The sequence below is a fragment of the Monodelphis domestica genome, chromosome 3 (assembly GCF_027887165.1).
Source record: "Monodelphis domestica isolate mMonDom1 chromosome 3, mMonDom1.pri, whole genome shotgun sequence".
Taxonomy (NCBI): domain Eukaryota; kingdom Metazoa; phylum Chordata; class Mammalia; order Didelphimorphia; family Didelphidae; genus Monodelphis; species Monodelphis domestica.
The window spans coordinates 322118795-322145865 of record NC_077229.1 but is presented as its reverse complement, the minus strand read 5'-3'; the positions used below and the strand labels follow the sequence as shown (position 1 = coordinate 322145865).

The 27071-nt window shown below is 35.9% G+C and overlaps 1 protein-coding gene across 10 annotated transcripts in view; it reads left to right on the top strand.

Moving 5' to 3' along the window:
- Positions 1-4158, top strand: part of EYA1 (EYA transcriptional coactivator and phosphatase 1) — a 225279-nt gene extending 221121 nt beyond the window's left edge. For all 10 annotated transcript variants that reach the window (XM_056824103.1, XM_056824102.1, XM_056824099.1 and 7 more), the window contains one exon: positions 2081-4158. In XM_056824103.1, the coding sequence (XP_056680081.1) occupies positions 2081-2161 (81 nt within the window). In that variant the 3' untranslated portion in view covers positions 2162-4158. The remainder of the gene's footprint in view (positions 1-2080) is intronic.
- The last annotated feature ends 22913 nt before the right edge of the window (positions 4159-27071 follow it).

The window sequence follows — 27071 nt, the reverse complement described above, 5'->3', positions numbered from 1 at the left end:
TAGAGAATATTAGTATTCTAGATACTCAAAATAGTTTGCAATCCAAAAAACATTTACAATTGGAACCATGTTAAATGAGAAAAGATTAGGAGACCCAAAGATGTTTAGGCTGGTAAAGGGGAAACTTGGGTGGAATATGATCTCTGAACTCCTCAATGATTAATCTTATGATTCTACATATTGGAAGAACTATCAGGTACCAGAGGGACTAGGATTATTTACTTTTGGGGGGATTCAGATCATCATTTTAGAATTAATGGAAATTAGTGATAAGAAATTGATTTTCACTCAGTGTAAGATGAAACTTAACAGTTAAAGCAATCAAAAAATGGAAGAAGAAAGTGATTCCTCCTTTTAGATATATTTAACCAAGCTTTGTTGAAGATAGTATAAAGATGATCTATGTATCAGGTGAGAGCTGAACCAAAGTGAGGAAGCAGGTATAATTCTTGGGCCACTTGACATAGGGTCAGGAAAACCAAAGGCTCAGGTATTGTCTTGGCCACTTAACTCCTTGTGTCATTCTGGGCAAGCCATTGAACTTCTCTGTACCTTAGGTTTTTCCTCTGCAAAATTAGGAGGTTAGACTAAACTTATTATGTCTCCTCTACCTATAAATCTATAAGCCTATAAGCTTATGAAATTTTATTAGAGGTCCCTTCCCACCTTTCCATCATGGGATTCTATATGATGACTAAAAAGCAACTATTAGGCTATGTGCCAGGCATTGTGCTAAACACTAGAAATACAAAAAAAAAAAAAAAGACCATTCTATGTTATTAGATAGCCAATGTATGAATTTAGTAACTTATTATTGATACTTTTAAACTCATAATTTCATCAGTGGGTCTTGATCACCCATCAATTTAAGTGGGGGAGATGAGCCTAGAGCATGCCGAATTGTAGATTTTGCATTGACTTTCAGATAAATCCACCAAATTGAATACTCAAGTTGATAGCATCACTACTTTCCATGTGCCCAAAATTTATACTTTTTGAAGCTATTCAGATAACATAGAATTACAGTAGGGGAAAAAAAAAAACCTCTACACTTTAGCCTTCATGTTATTTTTTTGCTTAAAAATCATCTTTGCCCTCTTAAAGAAAGGTGATGATTATCTCCTTGTTATTTATGGAAAAAATCTTGCTGATGCATCAGAGCTCATCCTACTTTTTTGAACAGTAAGGCTTTATTTATAATCATATTTTCACCCTTTGTGGATTAGGTAATATTTGTTTTTTCCTGGTTTTGGTTTATTCAGGTGGTGCACAAGGTTTGTGCATATGGTTTGGACCCTATATTTCTAGGCTGCACCAAAAAAAAAATGCAACTTAAACATTCATTTAAAAAAATCTCCCAAATGGCAATGCCATTTGGAGATCATTGCAAAAAAAAAAACTAACATAAACCACTCAAGTAAATTTACTTTAGATCTGAGCAAAACTGAATTTTGATATATTTAAACTATGAACCACGAATTGCATGAGCTGTTACAAACTACAAACTATTTAAAGTTTAAGCTCTGACTTTATGCATTACAAATGTTTCAAAAAGCCCAGAGGTTTTCCAGGCTTTCATTTCTAACTAATGTTTGCTTTACAATAGAATCAGTAGTCATATTGCAATGTAGTTCTTTTAATTTATGATCTAAATGTCTTTGTGAACAATTCTTTTAACCTTTTTCACCCTCAGTTTTCCTATCTGTAAAAATGGGAGTAATAATATCTTCTATAAAGAGTTCTTGAAAGGCTCAAATGAGAGAATGAAATTTGAAAAACCATAAAGAACTATCTAAGTAGTATCTATTGGTGTTTAAGAACTACATATCACTTCCTTAAAATTAATGGTAATTAATGTTTTAAAGTTAATGTACTCTGCTCAAGATTTACTTGGTGGGGGGTTGATTTTTGTTTAAAATAGATGTGATAATGTTGGCCATTGTTGGAAAGCTTCCACAGTAACCCTGGAGAGAAGTGATGAGCCACTCTGGTTGATATCTAAATAGAGATGGGTAGCATGCCCCAAACCTTATCAGATAAAAAGTTCCACTTTCTTACATATCATTTTTGCCATCTACAGCATGCAATGCCATTTTGGAGGATCTCAAGCCACTCTGACCTTATGGCCCTTCATCATGCCTTAGAACTGGAGTACCTGTAGCAGCCTGAGAGCACTTTGAAATTCCCCCACATCCTAATGTCCATGGACAGTATACAGGAGGCTTACGTCTTGTGACAACATTGGACTACGGAACATTGTGGTTTCTACATGCATATATGCAGCTGAGATTGGTCTTAAACTATACTCTTTCAGTAAACGGAGGACCACGCCTTTTCCTTCAGAACAGCTGTCGATTCTAGTACTGTGAATCCAATGGGAAAAAGACAACAGCCATGAGAATGTCCTAACCATGTGTCTCTGCCACATTAGCTACCCGGTTCAAACCTGTGAAGGAAGAAAGACCCTAAAAATGCTTTCATTTGTAGCATCTTCAATGTGACACAAACTGCTTCTTCAGTAGAACAAACTTGATTGCACAATGAAGACTGGGATTATTTTGTTTTATTTTTTCCTTTCTCGGTACCAATGGAGTAATTTTCTTGTAAAGAAGGTTGACTTTGGGGTGTCTCCTACCCAGGGTACTCTGTACATCTCTACTTATTTATGAACAGACTGTGTTTTTGACATCAAGAAAATGGAAGGACATTTGATGGGAGTTAGGTGCTTTCAGACCTCAGCCTTCTGATAGACACAGCAAGTACTTGGAGTTTAGCACATTGCGAAGTAGTTTAAAGTATGTCTAATTTAAACAGATGTGTACATCACTGAGACAATCATGTACAGGAAGAATTTTTTGTGTAAATTTGTAATAATGGATGATTCTTTTACATATTGTTTAGGGAGATGCTATTGAAAGGTAGAAATGCCTTGATAGTGAAGTTTAAGAGGCAACATGGGCATAATGTCTCATGATGCACCTTATCAGAGGGTTGGGTATAAATATGTAGATAATGGATTTTTTTTTAGATAAATTTGTCAAGACCAAAAGCATGGATGTCAAGTGTCAATCAGGATTTTGTTTTTCTAGCTGTTTTCTTTCTGTCGGTTCTTCTGCCTAAATGAAAAGGGCCCATTTGGACATCATAATTTAAAATGACATAGCCACAGCCCCAAAAGATTTGAAGAAGGAAAGCTAACATCTTCCTTTTTCAATTTTGGCACTAATGTATTATATGTAGTTACTTGAAAAAAATAATCAAATGCCTCATCCCACAGAAAGAATGTAGAGGCTAAATATATTTTATTAAAATGCTTCATGGGCTGGAGTCTAGCAAACTTTTCATGTATTCAGAAAATCAGAATCATTCTGGTGTCTGCATTCTTTTGTTAAGAAAGCAAAGGAAATACTATAATTTTGTAGAACTGAGCAAAAATCTATAGCCAATCCTTGCTTTCTCTTTCCTTTTGGTTTTTTCTCTCCCTTCCTCTCTTCTCTTTTTCTCTCCTTCATTCCTCAACCCTCTCCTTTCTTCTTTTGTTTGCCCCAATTATTGTCCAAGAGCAAGATCTATTGCCAACAATGGACATACCAAAATTATTTTCACCTGGAAGCTACTGTTTCTTTCTATATACATTGTGATTAGACATATACCTCTGGAATGCAGGGGTTGTCATATTTCTCTACATGGAAGGCAATTTCTGCCTCAGAATTCAGTTTTTCAGTAAGCTCCTTTTCTTGACCTATATTTTATTCTTTCCCTTAAATCACTCTTTTGATGAATTGATCTCCTCTAATTCCTTGAAAAAAGCACCAGCTCACCCGGGAAGCTAAAGAGCACATCCATCCACTTACTGAGGATTCATAATGCTGCTACTAAAATTAGTCATTTATGGATTTCCCAAATTTCTTAATTACAAACCATATACTCTTTACTTTTTGCTTGAAGCAAAGACAGACTGGCAGATCTTTTTTTTTTTAATCTTGCCTTTTCTTTTCATGTTCCTTTAATCAGTATGGAGACCAGGAGAAAACAGCTTTTATTTCTGGGCCTTATTGTATTAAAAAAAAAAGGTGTGTTGTGTCCACAAATGTGTACAGGATTTTTCTTCATTAATTTTGTGTTTAAATTAATAAAATTGATTTGTGAAATACTAAATACTTACATCTTGGATTTCTATTTTTAATATCTTGATGTCTCCCTTCCACCTTTCTTAGGTTCTTGATGCAACAGAAATTGGGTTGCCTTTAAAGCTAGCTACCTCCTATTCTATCCTTACAAAGGGAAGCAATATAAAGAAATTGTAGTTATGATTTATAAATCCAATAGAGCTATAAACTATAAAGCAAGCAGCTATTACTTTCACCATGCAAGTATGAATGATTGAAGAAACCTGCACCAGACTAGAAAAATTCTATATGGTTAGCTTGTCACCATGGAAAATATATAAAGTGCTTTCATTGTAACATTATAGGACACTTTCTGCTTTGGAATACAATTTGTTGGTTCAGCAAATATTTATTAAATACTTATTTGGTACAAGGCCAAATTATAAGGGATAAAAAGAATAAGACAAAAATTTACCTCTTTGTGGAGTTTATAACATAATAGAAGAGATAAGATGCATACACAGATAATCATAATGCAGAATATCATACAAAAATTCAATAGGAGAGTATTATGTGCAGAAGATGGCCACTTCCAAATAATCTGATGATAAGAATTCACATAGATCTTAGGTGAACAGAAATTGGAGAAACTTAGATGAAAGAGGGAGAAGGGCATTCCAGATGGAGGGAACAGCATTATTATTCAAGGGAGATATTTAAACTATTATCCAGTTTATTTTATTTTTTTTAAAAACCCTTACCTTCCATCTTGGAATCAATACTGGGTATTGTTGCCACAGCAGAAAAGCAGTAAGGGCTAGGCAATGGGGATTAAGTGACTTGCCCAGGGTCACACAGCTGGGAAGTGTCTGAGGCCTAGATTTGAACCTAAGACTTCCTGTCTCTAGGTTTGGCTCTCAATCCACTGAGCTATTCAGCTTCCCCCCTGTTATCCAGTTTAGATGAAGCATGGATAAAAAGAAATTAAAATTGGAAAGGCAAATTGGAATTAGATTGCAGACTTTAGTTATCATCCTAAGACATTTTAACAACCAAAGTTTCTTAAGCAGATAGTATACAGGCAGATAGATAGATAGATAGATAGATAGATAGATAGATAGATAGATAGATAGATAGATAGATAGATAGATAGATAGATAGATAGATAGATAGATAGAAAGACAGACAGGCAGACAGGCAGACAGATAGAGACAGACAGGCAGACAGATAGATAGATGATAGATAGATAGATAGATAGATAGATAGATAGATAGATAGATAGATAGACAGACAGACAGACAGACAGACAGACAGGCAGACAGAGTCAGATAGATACATAGATACATAGATAGATACATAGATAGATACTAGTCCTGGAATCAAGAAGACTTGAGTTCAAAATCATCTTTAGCTTTCTAGTTGTGTGACCTCTGGTAAATCAGTTCAACTCTGGTTATTTCCATTTCTTCAACTGTAAATTGGGGATATTAACAGCACCCAGAGTTGTGGTTAAGTTTAAATGAGATAATATCTGTAAAGCACCTGGTACAGTAGGTGCAATATAAATATTACTTATTGTTATAGCAAAAAATTAGAAACTAAGATAACTCTCAATAGGGGAAACATGGAACAAGATATGGTGTATGCAGGTGATTAAATATTATTGTTCTCTAAGAAATGGAAAAAAAAATTGGTTTTAGAAAACCATGGGAAGACTTGTCTAACCTTATGATGCAGAGTGAAGGAAGCAGAACCAGAAGAGTGATTATACAAAGTCAACAGAACTGTAAGGATAGTCAGCTCTGATCCACACAATGACCCACCACAACTCCAAAAGATTGGTGGTCAAACATGCCAATAACTCCCAGATACAAAAATGAAGAACTCAGAGTGTAGCTTGAAGCATATTTTCATCTTTCTTTTTTCTGTACATAAATACTGTGGAAATTTGCTTTGCATGACTGTACATATTTGTAATGAGTAAAGCATTAATTTCATATTAAAGATTTTTTAGAGACAACAAAGTTACCTTCTAACGAGTGCCTTCTAGAAAAGAAAGTGCCTTTCTGGGATATTTAAAGGTATGTCTTGGAGAAGGTGGGATTTCAGGCTAGAATGAAGGGAAAAAAAGGTTCTTCAATCTGAGGTGTGGAAAACATCCTGAAAATTACACTCAATTAACTTTCTTGAAATTCTATTATCATGTCAATTCTCTAATCAAAAACTTTCAGTAATTTCCACTATGCACAAAACAGAATGAAAATTCTTTTGTCTGCCATTCAAGACTTACCACAACATGGTCCCAATATCTCTTTCCATAGATACCTTGCTAGTCACTTTATCCTAAACATTCTTTCTTCCATGGCTATATTTATACAGAGAAAGAAAGAAGGAAAGAAACAGGAAGGAAAGAAGGAAGGAAGGAAGGAAGGAAGGAAGGAAGGAAGGAAGGAAGGAAGGAAGGAAGGAAGGAAGGAAGGAAGGAAGGAAGGAAGGAAGGAAGGAAGGAAGGAAGACAAAGAATTTTTAAAATGAGTGAATGAATAAACAATAAAAGACAAATGAGTGCTGTAGGTTTAAGGGTGTATTGATGAATAACTTTCCATATCTAAGTTCCTATATCTTCTAACTAGATTTTAAACTACTTGAGGATCAGAGCCAGGTTTTTCCTCATCTTTGTCAACAACAGCACCTTATGGTGCCTTTTTGCACAGATTTAGCCTGTAATAATTATAATAATGATGATTGATCTTAGGGTTAGAATAATGCTCAAAGTCAAACGAATTGGAAAAGTGTCCGTTTACCTGTAAGAAGCAGATGAGTAGTTGTTCAAAAGGTAAGGCATGATAAGTAAAATGATGCAATTAAATTCAATGAATATTTATTAAGGAATGAATGAATGAATAAAAATGATAATTACCTACTAAGTATAATGCTTTGTGCTAGGTGCTTGGGATGAAAACAAAACAAAAAAATCAAAAGACCCCTGCTTTCAGGGAGATCACTTTATAATCAAGCAAAGAGCAGTCTAAGGCTCAATGACTGTTAAGGTGCCAAGGTAAAGGAGTGAGGGTCGTTGGCATCTACAGAATCAATCCCCATGTTGTGTCTCCCCAGGAGAAGCTCTCCCAGATGACAGATGAATAGGCTAGTCTAGAAGCAGACCTAGTAGTCTGGGAAGCACTACTTCAGCTTACCTGCCTATAGATGGGGGAGAGAGGCACAGTCATGGGCCAGGATGTTATGGAGTTTATAGTCCTGAAGAAGAATATGATACACACCCTAATAAATGTAGTATAAACTCTTACCTGATAAGTTTGGGGAAAGAACTTCATAAATTTCAGAAAAGAAAATATTAGTAATGAATGAGAAAAAATTTCCTGGGAGAAGGTGGCACAAGGTAGCCCTAAAAGGAAAGGTAGACATTTAAAAGATTGAGACAAGAAGAGAATATTCCAAAACTGGAGCAAAAAAAAATTGAGTAGAAAAGTTTTGGGGTGCTGATAAGTCCAAAGAGGAGATATTAAATAAAATTTGAGAAGTAAGTGTGCTCTAGATCTTCACAAGGCCTTGAATACTAATGATGTAGTTTGAGGTGGTCTAGTGGAGGGCCAGGGGGAAAAAAGGAACTTTGTTATCTTATTTGTAATAATAATCAAAAATTACAGAATTAAAGAATCATAGAATTCTGGAGTAGGAAGGGATTTCAGAGATCTAAGGACAGGCAAAGAATATAGCATCTATTCAAATAGGGAGGACTGCTCATGCTGGGTAGTGATAAAAAGAAACATGAAAAAAAGGAAATGGAGTGGGGAGCACCCAAGTAGCAGAGCTGATAAATAATAAACTTCTTTCTCCTAGAGGTCTTGGGGTAATCAACTGTGGATATATCACTTTACATTACTTTTTTGTTGTTTTGTTTATTTGCTACAGCTGGATTGCTGATGGGGAGGGCTTCTATTTATTTTAAAGAAGGGAAAGTAGCCAGGTTTTATTTTGAAAGTGTTGTCTCTTTCATTATTCCCAAAAGAGCAATTTACAAATTCAACTTCATTTGATGGGCTTTCTTTCCTGTGAAATTTTATTACTAATCCTGTAGTCCACAAGGGGAAATCAATTTAGTGTTAGGTCGATTTTAGTGGTACTCAAACAATCCCAGATCCCACTCCTCATTAAAATAAGTGTGATTGGGGGCAGCTAGGTGGCTCAGTGTATTGAGAGCCTGGTCCAGAGATAAGAGATCCTGAGTTCAAATTAAACCTTAGACACTTCCTTGCTGTGTGACCCTAGGCAAGACAGTTAACCCCAGTTGCCCAACCCTTTTCTATCTTAGAACCGATACTTAGTATTTCTAAGATAGAAGATATGGGGTTTTTTGGAAAGGGAAGGGAAGGGAAGGGAAGGGAAGGCAAGGGAAGGGAAGGGAAGGCAAGGGAAGGCAAGGGAAGGGAAGGGAAGGGAAGGGAAGGGAAGGGAAGGGAAGGGAAGGCAAGGGAAGGGAAGGCAAGGGAAGGGAAGGGAAGGGAAGGGAAGGGAAAGGAATGGAGAAGGGAATGGGAAAAAAAGCTCATTTCCTCAGAGGAACAGCAGAATAAAAAGAGTTGAGCTTTGTACCTGGTTGCCAGCAAACTCCTAGAGGGCACTTGCTTTCCCCTTGGCCTCATAGTGTCCCAGGATCTCTATTCAGAGGGGCAATATCCATAAGTTTCTGTCTCCCTATAGGGTCATTTGTCTAGTCCAGAGGTATTTCTACCATCCCCAACCATCTTTTTTTCTGATAAACTTTACTATTATGACACATTTAATAATATGACAGTTCCCAGTCAGAATTCAAAGTTCTAGTTATATTTCTTTAAAACTTGCCTACTCTTGGGAAGGTTAAGTGTGAATGAATCCTGGATCATCATAATATTTGATGAATTAAAATTACAAATAATCTGAAAGGCCAAACCCCCCCCCCCCAAAAAAACCCAACCCAAAACAAGAACTCTTAAGAGGGAGGAGTCAACCATAGTACATTTGCATGCTAAAACTGGCCTAAAGTGATTTCCTTTCTCTGGGCCTGTTTCATCCTGTACAAAATTAAGGGATTAGACTAAGGGATCTCTAAGATTCCCTTCTAGCTCTAAATCCTGTGTGCTTATATATTACTAAAAAAAAAAAAAATAATCAAATATATGGGAAAAATGAGAGATTATAGTATTAATTACATGAATGCCTAATATACATGAAAAGTCAAGGACAGCTTCCAAAAGGGGTGAATTCTCTAGAGCATTTGTTCTCAAAGTGAGGTCCATGAGCTTCTTAGGGTCCCTGAGACCCTTTCAGGGGATCCACAAGGTCAAAATTATTTTCATAATAATATTTAGATGTTATTTTCCTATTAAAATAATTCTCCCTTTTCCAACTGCATATTTGTGTGAGGCTAAATTTTCTTCATATACTTCAAACAAGACAACATATTGCAAGAAATTGAATGCAGAAACAGATATGAAAATCCAGATGTCTTCAATCAAACTAGATATTAGGTTTGTAAAAAATATGTAGAAGAGTGCCACTCTATTCACTGAAACCCTTTGTTTTAGAAGTTATTTTCATAAAAATACTATATTGTTAAAATACAAAAGGTTTGTCATCATAATTTTTAATTGAATTAAATGTCATCTGTTTTGTTTTGTTACTTTCAGGCATGCTCAACTCTTTATGAGCCTTGTTTTGGCCTTTTTGGGGGGCGAGGGGATGATACTAGAATTGTTCATCCTTCCCTTCTCTAGCTCACTGTATAGATGAAGAAACTGAGGCAAATGGGGTGAAGTGACTTTCCCAAGATGACACAACTTGTAAATACCTGAGGTAGGATTTGAATTCACATCTTCCTGACTCTATGACTAGTGCTCTGTCTACTATGCCACTTAACTCCTAAAATGAATTAATAAATAAATTTTAATGTATCTGTTTTAATTTCTAATATGGAAAACAGTGAAAACTATAATACACACAAATAAAAACTTTTTGGTGTCCTCAATAATTTTCAAATTTAAATGGTTCCTGAGACCAAAAAATTTTGAGAACCACTGCTCGATAGTGAATTATAGAAGCCAAAGACCAGAATCACATGGGAAAAAACAGCATGGATCTGTGACCCATGCTGGTGTCACCCACCCCAAAAAGTCATGGATTTTTCAATGTGCACCTCCTCTCTCTGAAATAAATACATATTGAGAGATTGTCTCTCTCATTTTGCAAATATCTCAACTTTCTATCCTAACTTCATCTTGGCTAATGCTACCCAGTAACTGGCCTCTGTATGAGGATGGGTTGTTCATTCATCTGGTTTGGTTTTTTTTTAAGTGAGAATGACTACTAACTAAGCTGATGGATAGGAGTAGAAGGTAAGAAATGAAAGATACATTGAGAGAAAAGTGCCACAGAGGTGGTTGTGTTAGTTACAGAGTAAGCAAAAACGTCCCTCTCTTTGCTTATATTATCTCATTTTACTTAAAATCAGGTTGTTTTAAAAATTGACCTAGTCCAACCTCCTCATTTTGTAGGTGAGGAAATTAAATTAAAGAAATTAGATGAAATGAATCAAAAGATTTAGTCAGAAAATATAGGTTCAAATTTCAGTTCTGGCACCTAATACTTTTGTGACCATAGGCAAACTCCTTTAACCTCTGTGGACCTCAGTTTCTTTTTCTGGAAAACAAAAGCATTGGAATATATAGCATCCAAGATCCTTTCTGGCTCCAGATCTGTAATATAATATCCAATAGTCTGTCCAAAACCTGTGTCAGAGAAAGGATTAAAAACTGGGTGCCCTGACTGCCAATCCATGGCTCCTTTCAACAGGTCACATACCCTCTTGATAAAGCCTCCTGAATTTTTAAGGTCCATGCAGTTTCTAAAATTGACTCTATGATGACTTCAAGCCAATCTGTATATGCTGCTGCTATTATTCATTAAGATAAAATAAGATCTCTAATCAATAGTCCACAAGCATTTATTTAAGCACCTATTATGTGCCAAGCACTAGAGGTATAAAGAAGGCAAAACAAAGCAAGCAAAAACCAGTCCCTGCTCTCAAGGAGTTCAGTCTCATGAGAAAGATGACCTGCAAACAACTATGAACAAACAAGATATCTGTATGTAAATATTGGTCCCCTTCTCCCGTTAGTAGTTTTTTTGAGGGGGCTTTTGTTTTAGGAACAGGCCTAGGCTGGTCATATGACATGCTAAAAGATACACCATCCCTCTACTGTCTGCAGTGCCTCCATTATTACCACCTCTCAGCTCTTGTATTGTTTTTCCATTAGAATGTAAATTCCTTGAGGACAAGGACAATCTTTTTGCTTATATTTGTATCCCTCTCACTTAGCACTATGCCTGGAATATAGCACTTAATGTTATTTTTTTTTTGTGCCTCACCTATATGATAAATTGGGGATAATCAACAAAGGGAAAGTGCTAATATCAAAGAGGATTAGGAAATGTTTCTTTTAAAGATAAGAATTTTAGCTGGGACAGGAAGGAAGGAGGGAGGGCAAAAGTGGAAATAAGGAAAGATCAATGTACACTTGTTCAAGGAATCAATCTATTGGATACACAGTTGCTTGAAAACACTTGTCCCTGATCCGCTGTTGTGAATTGCATTATGTTTTAAAATAATTTTCAGTAAACAAGAATAACAGATATTTTTTGTCAACCTGGGAATTCTGGTAAAAAGCTTTTAGAAAAAGAGATAAAAAGAAATGTAAAATATTGTCTGTGTTCTTCCTGAAACCAGTCATTAGAAACCAATTTAAATGGAACTCCTCTCACCTAATTTGGAGGGCGGGAGAAGTTGGTCTCTTCACTGGGGCATTTTGTGGCTCCCAATGGGGCTCAAGTTTCTGATGTTCAGTTTCTTCCTCTATAAGCTGAGGGGAGGATGAACATGAAGACTTTTTATTATTGCATTTAGTGGTTTCAAAGATAAAAATGCAGGCTCCAATATTATTCTATTTTCCCTTTTTTCATGAAGGATGGCTTTTTGGGGGGGCTGGGGGGACCAGATCTATGACTACATTATTATAAGGAGTGAAGAACTTCTACCATTGCACATCAGCATTTCCTCTGTGATTTGTCTTAGAGATAACTGAGGCAGAGAAGTTAAATGAATTGCCAAGAGTGGACTAGCCATTGTATGACGGAGAGGGAATTTGACTCTGAGGTGGTTTCTCTATCCACAACACCATGCTTCTTCTCAATGGCATGCTGCTTTGCCTATGATAATCATGTCCTTTTAAATTCTGCCAAACTTACCTTTCAACAGATGGATATGATATGAAATATCTTGGCCAAATGCATATAAGAGGCAGTTTCCATACTGCGAAGCAGAGTTGTTTCCTGAATGAATGAACATGCAAGGGTCGTGTTTATTTTTATGACACTTGCCCATACTGTAGGAAGTTTCTCCCCATGCATTAGTACTCAGCCACACTGCCTTGAGCCCCAGTTGCTTCAGCTGTAATAATACCACGGATCCCAAATTGGCATTACTGTTTGACAAATCCAAAGGACTAGACTTAATAAAAAACACTTTTGTCTTCCCTCCTTTAGTGTCTATCTCAACATTTCCTGTTTCTTTCTGTTTGGTGTGTTTTAAGTGTGCAATTATGCCCACTGACAGGATGGCTTGTGACAGAAGAAATGCAATGGTTTGTAATTTGGGAAACCTTTGGCCTTGCTGACTGAAGGCAGGTTGTTTGGAAAAAGGAAATCCGGAACTTCACTAACTGGCACACTCTGTCAAAAGCAATAGAAGTAAGGGAAAGGGGGAGGGGGACAGAGGAGAGAAACACACACACAATACCACTTTCTGCACACAGGAGATTTTATTGGTAACTGAAAATAATGATGAGCAGGACTCAAAACTGAAGGAAGAACACACTACTGATGGGAAATGAGCCCCACTGAAAACCATTGCTACTTTATACTGTTACATATTGCCAAGAGTTGTGGATTGGTGGGGAGAGGATAATGTATGATGTATTTGGAAGGTGCTTTTTACAGAAAACTACTCCCTGAGACAATTAGTTGATTGAAAAGCTTGAAAATAAGATTTCCTCTACACATTCCAAAATGAAATCATTGCCATAGTCTAATCATCTCCTGCAAGTCTTAGCCACTATCCCATTTTGATAAAATGTCCCTAGGCCCTCTCCCAACTAGATTTAAACTATGCTGTTAAAGGTAAAAGGCTTATAATATCTTAAATTCTCTGGCCCATATTTCAGCTTTGAAACTAGCAGAAGAACACTTTCACTGACAGATGATTTTCTTTTTTTTGTTGTGTCTTTCAGTTTTTCCTACTCCATAAAACAGGCATGACAAAGCTGAGAGTTATAAACTTCTTCAGGTGATCCCAGGCATTCAAAAAGGTTAGAATTTCTCATCATCAAATTGCAAAGCAATTAAAGTTAGTGTTCAGTGGGCTTAGATTCTTTCCGCGTCCTTCCTGAGTGCCCTAATCATAAGAGTTCCTTCATCTCCTCTTACATCCTATGCTTTAGAGACCATGTCCTCAGTCACCCTCTCCTCCTTTGTTGAAGTCTCTGAAGATGTTACCCTTAAACATGGGAAAGTACCTTTAAAAGAAATAAATAAAAATTATTAAAAAGATAAGTTAACTTTCCTGCTTGCCTAGGTGAATATCTCCACTTGTGCCTTTGATCCCATCTCCTAGATTTGCACCATTTCCTCTCCTGGTCTCATTTTAAAGCCATCACTATCTTCTGGCTCCATCCCTACTGCCTATAAACATGCTTAGGTCCCCCCATTCTGGTAGGGTACTGGTAGATATTTTAACAATTGACTTTCAAAAACAAAACAAAACCACAATGACTTTCCACTACACATTTCTAAACTTAAATGACATGATCTCCATTTTCTCCATCATTTTCTTAAATCTAGACAGTCATCAAAATGATAAGCCAAGCTCTGGTTTGTACTGTTTGTCAGTTTCTGAATTATAAATGTTCATATTGAAAATTTAAAAATTGCTTCTCATCTCTACAACATTTAGAAAGAATAGTCTGAATTTTTTACTTCCTTATTTCATGCTAACTGATTACTCCTTTGTGCTTTGCGATCTGATTTCCTACTCTACCACTTCATGGTTAATTGTTTTTTTCTTTAAACCCTTACCTCCTGTTTTAAAATCAATACTGAGTATTGGTTCCAAGGCAGAAGAGCAGTAAGGGCTAGGTAATGGGGGTTAAGTGACTTTCCCAGAGTCACAGAGTTACAGATGTTTTAATTGTCAAAATCAATAGATTTTTCTTCCTCCTCATCTTCCTTGACCTTTATTCTGTATTTGATCCTGCTTACTCTGCTCTTTCTGAATATTTTCCTCCCTTGGCTCCAATGATACAACTTTCTCCTCATTCTACGCCTAGTACTTCTCAACTTCCATTTCTCATTCATTTCTTTCCTGCTGACCCCTACTTATGGGTGTCACCCAAGGTTCTGTCATCAACTCTCTCTTCCCTCTAGACACTTTCTCTAGGTGACCTCATCTCTTCCTCTGACTTGTATTGTCACTTATGGAACTCTTATCCTAGCTGTCTCCATCAGGATATTTCATCTTTGCTGGTATTTCAAATAAAATATTGCTAAAAAATAAATCCATAATTTTACCTCTATAACCTCCCTCTTTTCCCAGCTTCCCTATTTCTGCTGAAATCACTTCCAACCTCAGAGCCTTCTTTCACTCCACTTTCTTCCTTAACTAAAATGCGTGATGAATAGAACCCTTAGCCTAGGGTTGAGAAGATTAGAATTCAAGTCTGACTTCATACCCTTATTATCTGGGTGATGCTGAGCAAGTCATTTAACCTTCTTCTATCTGCCTCAGTTTCTACAACTGTATAATCAGGGTCATAATAGAATCTATTCCCCAGGGTTGTTGTGAATATCAAATTGGATAACATTTGTAAAGTGTTTAACACAGCACATAGTATGTGCTTATAAAATGCTTGTCTTCTCCCTGAGTCCTGCTATCACCAATATCCAATTAGCTACCAAGCCCTATCAATTCAGGGACTATTAGATGGCTAACCCTAACCCTAACCCCAATAGAGAAGACATCACCCCATAAAATATGCCTTTCATGTTTCTACTTATCAGTCCTAGTGATCCCTCACCTATCTCAGGAGTTATATTCCAGAGACCTCCATGATAGGTGAAAATCTGTGAAGTAGCGGCAATAAATTTATTTAATTATACATATATATGTATATATATATGCATATATATATATATAAAGGCTTTATAAACCCTTTCCACTCTCCTATAAACCTTTTTCATGCTCTTATTAACCTTTCCCACACTCTTATAAATACAGAACACAGCACTGTGAATGGTTCCTTTCAGCCAATACTGTGCCATATACAATTTCACATTGGCAAACTTGCACAAGTGATTGTGGTGCACTGCATTTTCATTGTGTACAGTAGAGTATTCATGCACAAAATTATTCAATATAGCAAAAACTCTGCAATTCAGAATTATATATATATATATATATATATTTAAATCCACAATATAGTGAAGCTGTAATAAGTGAACCACATTATAAGGAGGGATGACTTTATAATGTTCTCTTGGTTCTACTTGTTGCACTCTTCATTATTTCATGTAAGTCTTTCCACATTTGTTTTAATTGACCTGCTCATCTTTTCTTATAGCTGAATACTACTTCATCATAATCATATACCACAAGTGGTTTGATCACTTCCAAATTGATGGATATCCCTTCAGTTTCCAGTTCTTTGCCACCACAAAGAGAGCTCCTATAAATATTTTGGAATATATAGGTTCTTCCCCTTTTTCACCAGTCTATTGGGAAACAGTCTCCAGCAACTATATTGCTGAGTCTAAGGATATAGAGAGCTTTGTAATTCTAAAATTCCCTCCAAAATGACAGAATCAGTTCACAGTTCCATTAAAAATATGTATATCTCTCATTTTTAATTATATCTCTTATAAACAACATATTTTCAGGTTTTTATTTTTGATCCATTCTGCTATCTGTTTCCATTTTATGGGTGAAATGGAATTCACATTCCAAATTATAATTACTAATTGTGTATTTCTTTTCATTGTGTTTTTTCAAACTGTTTGTCCTTTTTTCTCTTTCTTTTTTCCTGACTCCTTAGAAGTCCAGTTTCTTTTGACCAATATTTTTCCAAACCACACCCCTTATAAGAGTCCCTCCCTTATCCTCTCCCCTTGGCTTCCTAGTTCTAAATCAACCCACACTTTAAAGGGACCTCCCCTTTACATCCAAATTCTTAAAAGAGCTCTTGAATTACAATAATAGACAATAAAACTATATTAGTAGGAGATAACAACCTTTCCCTCTCAGAATTAGAAAAATCAAACCAAAAAAAAAAAGAAAGAAAGAAAGAAATACCACATTATAATCAATAATATGTATTGATTCTAAGGCAGAAGGTCCAAGAAAGAAAATTAAGGAGGTAAATAGAATTTTAAAACAGTTGGATTTGATAGACTTCTAGAGAAAACTAAATGGGAATAGAAAGTAATATATCTTTTTCCCAGCAATACATGTCACCTTCACAAAAATTAACTATATAATAGGACATAAAAGCCTCACAATAAAATTCAGAAAAGTAGAAATATTAAATGTATTCTTTTTAGTCCAAATATTTTAAAACTTACAATTAACAAAGGAATGTATTAAAAAAAGACTAAAAACTAATTGCAAATTAAATAACCTTACCTTAAAGAACAAATGGGTTAAAGAACAAATCATAGAAACAATTAAAAAAGTCATTAAAGAAAATGACAATAAGGAAACAACATTCCAAAAATTTGGGGATGCAGCCAAATCATTCTTAGGAGGAAATTTATATCTCTAAATATTTACTTCAATAAAGGAGGAAAAGTATAGACCATAAATTAGTAGTGTAATGAAAAAAATAGAAAAAAAGACAAATTAGAATGGGCAATAAGAAGCAGATGATATGATGGTATACTTAAAGAATCTTAGAGAATCACACAAAAAAATTAGTTGAAATAATCACAACAAAGTAACAGGATATGAAATAAGTCTGTGTAAAACATCAACATTTCTATATATTGTTCATAAATTCCCACAATAGGGCTAGAAAGATAATAAGTTTAATAAAGTAGCAAGATATAAAATAAATGGTTGTAGTGAGAATCAAGTCAGATGATTTATAATCAGTGTTGCAAACCTAAAAGTGCTTTATAGATGTTAGCTATTATTATTATTAGTGTTATTATTATTCATATCAATAATAAAATCCAAGATAAATAATAGAAAGGAAAAGCAAGATGCATTCAAAATAACTTCAAAATGCTTAAAATACCTGTGAGGCAATTTAACAAGGCACACTTAAGACATATAAATGCAGTTATAAAATACCCTCTAAAGAAATAAAGAACAACTTGAATAACTATAGACATATCATTCATAGTAATTTTCATTATATAAAATTAAAATGTTTCATACTCTCAAAAGCAAAACAGCTAGAATAAGAAGATAAATTGCACATTGGGGCTGGGGAATAAAGTTTGAAATAGTCTTTTTTTACTCTGTATCAATCACTGTGCTAAGTGGCATGTATCCAAAAAGAGATAGAAGAGAATTCATGTCCTTATGGAGCTCACAATCTCATGGTAATTCATAAGGCCAAGAGTTCATATCCAGTAATTAAGGAGTTAAAAGATATGAACAAACAATTCAGGGTAAGTATTGCAGAAAGTTTCATATAACTAGTAAAATAAAAATAACTCTGAGATTTCATGTCCCATCCAGAAAACTGGTAAAGATGACAGATACAGATCCAATAAATGTTGAAGAGACTAGGGAAAGACTGGAACACTAATGCATTGTTGGTGAAACTGTGAATTAATCCAATCACTTTGGAAAGTAATTTGGATTTATGTATTAAGAAAATTAAAAAGTGAATAAAATGCCCACTTCTTTGAGAGACTGATCCAAAGATTCCGTTGCTACTGCTCTTCACACTCCTTTCCAAAAATAAAAGGGAAAAAGAAAGATCACAAAACTACCAAAAATGTTAAAGCATCATTTTTTTTCCATATGGCAAAGATTAGGCAATAGCTAAATAAATTGTGGAGCATGTATTTAATGTAATGTTATTTTTCTATTAGCAATGACAAATATAAATAATTCAGAAAACTGTAGAAAGGATAACCTCAATATGAAATAAGAAGAATCAGGAAAATGCTTGGAGGGTGCTTATGATGCTTGGAAAGAGTATCAAAAATGAAAGAGAATTCTACATGATTAAAATGATAACTTTTGGGACCTCAAAAGAGATAAGAATAAATTTCTTCCCTCTTCCTTCTTTGAAGATATGAGGGGGTTTAGATGTAGAATACATTCATGGTCAAACTTAGTTGAAGTATTAGTTCAATTTTTCCTGAACTATAGCTCTTTACCCTCTATCTCTCTCTGTTTTTTTTTTCACTGTCTCCATCTCTGTATCTATTCTTGGTTTAGGTTTTATCCCTTTCCCAGATTCTGGAACAGCTCTTTCAGTTCTGTGCATGTGACCAGACTCTTTTGCAAACCCCTGCCTTTAGTACTCTTTTGCAAAATCCTAGTTTCCTTCATTCTCCCTTACAGTTTAAGAGGTGGATTAATAAGTAGAGGGAGAGATTAAATTCAGAAGTGTAGAAGGGATATGAAAATAATAGGTAATAATTATAAAATAAAAGCAAAAACAAAACAAATCAAAAGAGATGAGGAGGAAGAAAGAAGGGAAATTAGATGACAGAAGGCCAAAGAGGGTGAGGATCTTGTTATGTCTAACCACTGGAATCCAGACATCAGAAAGAACTAACCCAATTAACAGGATCTCCATCTGCTGACTGAAATCACTATGTGAGGGGTCTGGACAGCCCTCCTGTCAAGACAAATGGAGAAGGTTAAGAGGGCTGCCCCTCTGGGATCTGAAAAGAATGATCAAAGTCACTTAGGGCCTAGTATCCAGAGAGGCAGAAGGCAAAAAGCAAGAGGAATAGGAGGAAGTGGAAAGGGGAAGGGTAAAAAAAGCCAGATGAAGCTTGAATTAGACAACCTGGATCCTTAGAAGGAGGCTCTCTGCCCATTATCCCATCTGTGTGCAAACCACTTTACTAAGAAGTCACTGAAGACTTAATATAGTTGGATGCTTCAGAAATCCCAGAGACACCAGGGCCTTTCCATTTTTCTCAAAGCAGTTAAAATGCAAAAAGGCAAGGCTGGGGAGAGAAAAAAAAAACTACTGGAAGGAAGCACACACCCTTTTTGGAACAGTCTTGTTTTGAAAAACTCCTACCCTTAGGCATTGAAAGTATTTCTTGGCCCAGTAGAGTCAAGAGAGGTGCCACGGTATCTCCAAAAATTCTTCCAGTCACTGACCTTGATATTTATTTGCAACGCCCTTACAGGAAATCAGTCCTCTGTGTTCCATGAAAAATAGAGTAACATACGGGAACCAGGAAAAACAACTCACCACTCCAAACAATTCTATATCGACAGCTTTTAAGGAAAACTTGAGATTAAAAAATAGTTTTCTCCATCACCAGCAGCCCAAAGCATCTAATAAAAAGATCTCCAAATTTAGCCAGGAATATATTAAGATAGATAACCTTGCATCCAAATGATCAGAGATCTTGATTTCTAGACTTCTTATTATATCTTTTTACCACCAGCCCATTCCAGTCACTATTAACTAGTTTCACATTTTCAAATTATCATCCAGGTCTTAGTTGAATAATTAATTATTGAATTTTTCCCATTGTAATTATAATGCTTAGAATCTAAAAGTAGTTTTTCTGTCATTCAGTATCTAGGAAATGAGATCATCAGAACTTGTGTACAGTGGAAAGATTTGTGATATTGGATCCAGAAGACCTTGAATTCAATTCTTGATTCCCACATTTAAGTCACTTAATTTCACCTGAAAAAAATGAACATAATTCTCAATTGTTTCCTCTACGATAAAATGGAGATAAATGGAGTCATAGTTTCCTCATCTGAAGAATATCATTTGGAGATGAAGAAGACAAGTTCAAATCCTAATACCATATCCTATCAGCAACTCAGTCAGTCTATCCAGATCTTAATTTCTTCACATGTAAAATGCTCAAAGGAATTGGGCAAGATAATCTTTGAGGTCCCTTCTGTAATAGATAATATTGAAGCGGTATATTTGACGGGTAAATGATAACTAATAAATCAGGTAATTATCTTCTTTTTCCTACCCTCCTCCCTTTATGCCTCCCTTCCTCCCTCTTCCAACCTCTTTTTCAGCCTCCCTCTTCTTTCCCTCCCCCTTATACTTCAGCCTCCTTCTTTTATCTCAGGTAAGGGGTTTATTTGGAGAAGACAAAAAAGGGTAGAGAATGGAGGTAAGAGGGTTGAAGTTTCCCTATTATCTACAGTGAGCCTTAGGTTGGAGGATATTGAGAGAAATGGCAATTCAGTCACTGCCATGAAATAGATCAAGTCAGAGAGATATATATGGTCTATTGTCTTTCTTCTTCAGCCTTCAGACCACCAAGGCCACCTCCAACTTGATTACCCCAAGTCTCAGAGGTAAACCCAGCTTCTTCCTTCAAAGTCACCACCATCAGCCAAGAAACCCAGAAATCAGTCAACATTTGGTTCTTGCCTTCAACTGTTTCCAGGTAACATTCCAAAAGAAATCTTGCTTTGATTGACAGCTGATCAACCTCCAGGTTCTGTCCTTTTGCATGCCTTATAATTTCTCCCTTCCACAATTTCATGTAACTTTATATAAATGAAGACAACAACCCCTGCCCTATCCACATTACAGATTTGTAATAAGGATCAAATAGCAGTGCACATAAATTACTTTTCAATTTTTCAAAGTGTATATATAAATGTTATCAACTAGTACTGCTCAAACTATTTCCCTCACAGAGTTGTTGTGAATAAAGCATTTGTTAAGAATTAAATTAAGGGTTTGATTAGAATATGTGAGAATTCTAAAATAATCTGGTTGTTAACTGATTTAAAATATTATAGCTCGAGGCAAAATGACTTTTAATAGTTTTTATTTACAAAAGGGTGGAAAAAGTGAAAGCAGAGAAATACAAAAAATGGGAGAGAAGATGTCTACCCTTGTCTACCCTATCACACTAAATATTGTTCTGGTGCTCAGTTCAGCCCAGCTTGTTAACCCTGGACCAGAGGACTGAGAATTCCGCCAACAAGGCCTCCTCCAAGAAGGGAAGACCTCTCAGAAACTAATTTCTCTCCAGACACCAGGAAAGGAAGGCCAGTTACTCACTCACTCAAGAAGCAGTCCAAGTCCCAAGTTACCTTCAAGAGGCAGATCACCAGTTGAAGACAACTACCAAAGATAACAATGACTACTACTCCCCAAAGACTATCTCCAGAAGACTGCTTGCAGAAAACCCTCTCCAGCTGAAGAAATAAAGGGCAGGCTTTTATAGTGACTTCTTGTCCCTTACCCTCTTCACAGGGGCCAATCACAGCTTCCAAATTGCCTAGCACTGCCTGGGGGGGGGGGCAGTGTCTGTGGGATCCACTTCTCACTTCTGAAGGTGTTAACTCTTATCATAGGCCTCTGAAGGTGTCAACCTTTTATCATAGGTTTCTAAAGGCATAAACTTTTATCATAGGATTCACAAGTTTCTGACTAATTGAGTTATCACCCACTAGCAAGTGACTTAAGACTTTTATTTGACAGACATCATATTTTTCAAACTTATTGCTAACCTTTATTATTTTAAAATATGAAAGTTTCAAGAAATTCACCTCATTGAGTCCTGTGATTTGATGATATAATTAAATCCATCCTGACAAATATTTATTTTCTGTTATGTTCAAGGTAGGACTCTGGAGAAAACATATCCGCTCTCAAGATACTTACACTCTATCAAAGTGATACAAGTATACATTTAAGTGAATTTTAAATCATTTCAAAAGACAGAGACTCTAACAACTATGGAAGGTGGGATATCAAAAAAAGGACTCATGTAGAAGAGTGCCTAAGTTCTATTTTGAAGAAAGCTAGGGATACTAAGAGATAGAAATAAAGGACACATTGAGATAAGCTATGCAAAAGTATATAAACAGGAAATAGGTGATATAGGTCAGTTTGACTAGTTGTTTTTCCTTTGTTCTTGAAAGGTAACAATGACATCTTGAGGAGATGTCTTGACCTATTGGATTTAAGTGAGGCAGAGTTGCATAGAGTCATCAGTTTTTCTCTCTTCCAATCATCAAAGTCCAATGGCAAGACAGAAGTCAGAATGACTGGTGATCCAGGATGCAGTGAATGACTTGGGAAGACTGTTACAATGAGTATAATAGGGGAAGTACTGGGATATTAAACTAGAAATGTAGGTAAAAGCCAGATTATGAAGAACTTCAAAAATAGGGAGAAGGTATTGGGAAGGGTAGAAAACAGACAGGTTATTCAGAAACTTCTAGATCATGCTTCACAGGAACCTACTCAATCTATCAACAGGTAGAAATGAACCTACATATTATGTGATATTCAAATTGAGATCTCTGTACATTACAGAAAGATTATGGATGATCACATTTATTTCTTAAAAAAAACAAACTATCTTCTGCCTTGCAATTAATACTGTATATTGGGTTCAAGGTAGAAGAGTGGTAAGGGGTAGGCCATGGGACTTAAATAACTTGCCCAGACAGCAAGAAAGTATCTAAAGCCAGATTTGAACCCAGGATCTCCTGTCTCTTGAGCAGCCTCTCAAGCCACTAAGCCACTGAGCCACCATGCTGTCCCCAACCACACTTACTTTCATGAGGAGTAGGATCTAGGATTGTTTGAGTACCACCAAAATTTAACTAACACTAAAGATTTCCTCTTGTGGACTATAGGATTAGTAAAAAAAAAATTCACAGGAAAAAAAAGCAACAGCCTATCAAATGAAGTTGAATTTGTAAGTATAAATAAGACTCCTTTTCCAGGATGATGAAAGAGACACAATGCCTTTAAAATAAAACCTGGCTAGTTTAAATGGAATAAAATAAATAGAAGCCTCAGCAAGTCAGCTGTAGCTGATCAAAAAAAATCAATGTAAAAATGTGACATATCTAAAGTTGATTACCCCAAGACTTCTAGGAGAAAGTAGTTCATTATTTTGACAGTTATGAACAGCTGCATTTTACTGTTAATGCTCAGAAGTGAATATGACTTGTTCTATATAGTAGTAGTAGTAGTAGTAGTCTCTCGGTAACCGAGGATGACGATTGTCTTTGTGCGTTTTTGTGCACAAAGACACTTGTGCATGAAGATTTAAGTGGAAAAGTTGATGCACAGAGACAGGCCCACTCTCTCGGTGTTGGAAGCCTGGGTCCAGTGGCATGAAAAGTCGTTACACCTGGAGACTTCCTCAGCTGCATTGGATGGCCGTGTTGTCCTTTGTGCTCCAACACGCCCTAAGCACTCCACAGTGCTTTGCTGCGTTGCCCTCTCAGCCGTTGAACCTTCTTATTGGTTTCTTCTGCCTGTTCCGCCGAAGCAGTCTTCACATGCTGGGTGAGCAAAGCCCTGGTTCACCAGGGGTCGGTGACGACCTGATGGCTACCCTCACAAGGTTTGGCTGGCCTGTCGAAGCTGTTGCCCGGGGTGTGGCCGCTGCCGCATGCTAGCAGCTACTGGGAGCCACAAGTGAGAGCTGGGTGTCAGGTGGGGGTCAGAGGCTGGAGAGCTGCCCTAGGAGGGCACGACAAGCCCTCCATACCAAAGATATTACTCCTCCCTGAGCACCCCATACACTCCTCTTGTTCTATATATAACGCAGTAAACTCCTTACCCACCATTTTCTAAGTTTTAAATAAGCTAAGCAGATTGAAGAATAGAAGTGAGCAGAGTAATGGGATTAGACCAGAGATCTCTACTACGAAACCAAGTACTTCTTTTTGTGTCCTAATGGCACTCCTAATTTTTCATTTTTACCAGCAGAGACATTCAGCAAATAGCCCCAGAAACGAAAAGGAAAATCTCCCTTTTCATCTTTCCAGTAGGAAAACCATGATGTGTTCCAAACCTAGACAACACAACCAGTTGAGCAAAGCCTTCTTTAATATTCCCTTCATCAGTGAGCATTCTGCCAGAATCATATGAACAGTTGTGAACAGTTCATAAATTTGGGGTCATATTCTTTTTTTAACCCTTACCTTCCATCTTGGAGCCAATACTGTGTATTGGTTCCAAGGCAGAAGAGTTGTAAGGGCTGGCAATGGGGGTTAAGTGACTTGTCCAGGGTCACAAAGCTGGGAAGTGTCTGAGATCATATTTGAACCCAGGACCTCCCATCTCTAGGCCTGGCTCTCAATCCACTGAGCCACCCAGCTGCCCCAATTCATAAATTTAAAATTTTGCCAGTGATTTGGTTCTCAATTCACAATAATTCTCATGAATTTGAGTCATTAACAAGGACTAAACTTTATTTCTATTACATATATATGTACATATATATATATTAGATTTTATATTGAGATTAATGATTGAAAACTAACAACTCACATTTACCTAATACTTAGGAAGCACTTTCTATTCATTATCTCACCAAATTCTTAAAATGACCCTGTAAAGTAGGAAGCACAAGAATTAGTATTTCCATTTTATATATGAGAAAATTGAATCTCAAAAAGGTGAAGTGATTTTACCTATTTAAGAGGAAAACTACCTGTTAAAATTTGGACTAAAAGTGGGATAATTCTAGTCCTCAGTGAAAATAACAAGTAACTTCACTGAGAGTAAGGGGGAGGCAAAGTTCCTGGTTGATACAAACATCCTCTGTCTTCACTACCTAAATCTCATTTCCAAAAAAGAGATATTACTCTAAAAAACAAATGAATCCTATAAATTAAATGATATAAAGGGAAGGGGAAGATCATGGGTAGCTTGAATGGGAGCTATTCTACTCAGATAAAAGATTTTGGAATAGGAGGTGATACAATAAATATTTCAGGCCAACTGAATCATGCAAATTCTTATACTCATGTCAGATCAAACTGTTGATCATTCAATCCACAACCATTTTGCAACCAACTTGCTATCTGACAGACACTGGGCTAAGTGCTAAAGATACAAAGGAAAAGGAAAAGCAAAACCTACTTCAAGGAAATTATATTCTAAAGTGATTAAACTTCATTGTATATATATACATGTAGCTATAATATGTACAGTATCATATACATTATATTATATAATACAACATATATTATATGCATATATTGTATTAGAAATCATTGTATATGCATTTATATACAATATATGTATCTATGGGTATGTAAGTATGAACATAGAAAATACAAAGTAGATATATAAAATAACTTTAAAGAAGACGGTACTGATGCCTAAAGCAACTAGAAGGGAAATTCCTCCAAGAAACGTGTACTAAGTATTAAAGAAAGCTAGGAATTCTAAGAGACAGAAGTAGAAAGGGACAGCATTCCATCTACAAAACCATATTGTGAACATAGACATGACAAGATTTGGAAACTGATTAGATGTTTGCTATGAATGAGAGAAGAGCCAGGATGACACTGAGGTTTCCAACCTCAGGGACTAGAAGGATGATAGTGTCCTTCAATGTAATAGATAAGTCCAAAAACAGAATGGATAGATTTGGACATATGGAGGAAATGTAATGGTTTCTATTGAACCTATCGAGTTTGAGATGCATAAAGAATAGCCAGCTCATAATGTCTAATATGCTGTTTATGATGTTCAATTGGAGATTAAGAGAGAGATTAAAGCTAGATTACATAGACTCAGGAATAGTCCACATAGAATTGATCATTGAACCCAAGAGGGCTAAAGATATCAACAAATGTGAGGAGAAAGAGAAAGAGAGAGGGGATCTATGACCCAGATCCTTGGAGTATTCCCATGGTTAATGTGCCTGATATGGTTGAAGAATCAACAAAAGAGATTAAAAAGGATTTGTGAGAGAGGCAGGAAGAAAACCAAGAGAAATATTATAAAAATAAATAGAAGACAGATAGGACAGAAAGGCAAGAGAAAGTGGTCAGCACTGTCAAAGGTTGCTGGTAGGTCAATAGATGATGACTGAGAAAAGTGATAATTATATTTGACAATTAAGACATTGTTAGTAACTGAAGAGAGCATTTTGGTGAATGTTAGGATTAATAGCTAGATTGTAGCATATTTAGAAAAATGACAGGAAAAGAAGTGGAGTCATAGAACATAGACAGCTTTTAAAGTGTAGCGAAGAAAGGGAAGAGGGAAATAGCATAACTAGTGATTACCATAGGATCTAGTGAGAGGATTTTTTTGTTTTGTTTTTAAAGGATGAAGGAGATGGGTGTGTGTGTAAATAAGCAAGAAATCAAGAAAACATAAGCAAACAGTGGAAGCAACTATCTGAAAAAATATGGGAGAGGAAAGAATTAAGGGTGTACATATAAAATATGTTAATTTTAAGTCTGTTAATCAGACTTGTTTTTTAATTAATTCATTTATTGATAATTATGTTTTTCAGTTTCATGTAGAAATAATTTTTGACATTTGTTTTTTGACATTTAAGGATTCATATTTTCTCTCTCTTCCTAGTCTGATATAGTTCTGACCAGTACTTTCATGCCATACATATTTCCATTTGGCTCATGTTGTGATAAAAGAAATACCACACACACAATAAAAATCTCATGAAGGAAATAAAGTGGAAGAAGCCATGCTTGATCTACACTCAGACTCCAACAGTTCCTTCTTTGACTGTAGATACCATTTTCATCATAAATTCCTTGTGGTTATCCAGTAGACATGTTTTGCTGATAATGATTTAGCCCTTCCCAGTTGATCATCATTTACTAGTTCTGTTACTGTATACATGGTTTCCTTGGTTCTGCTCACTTTACTTTGT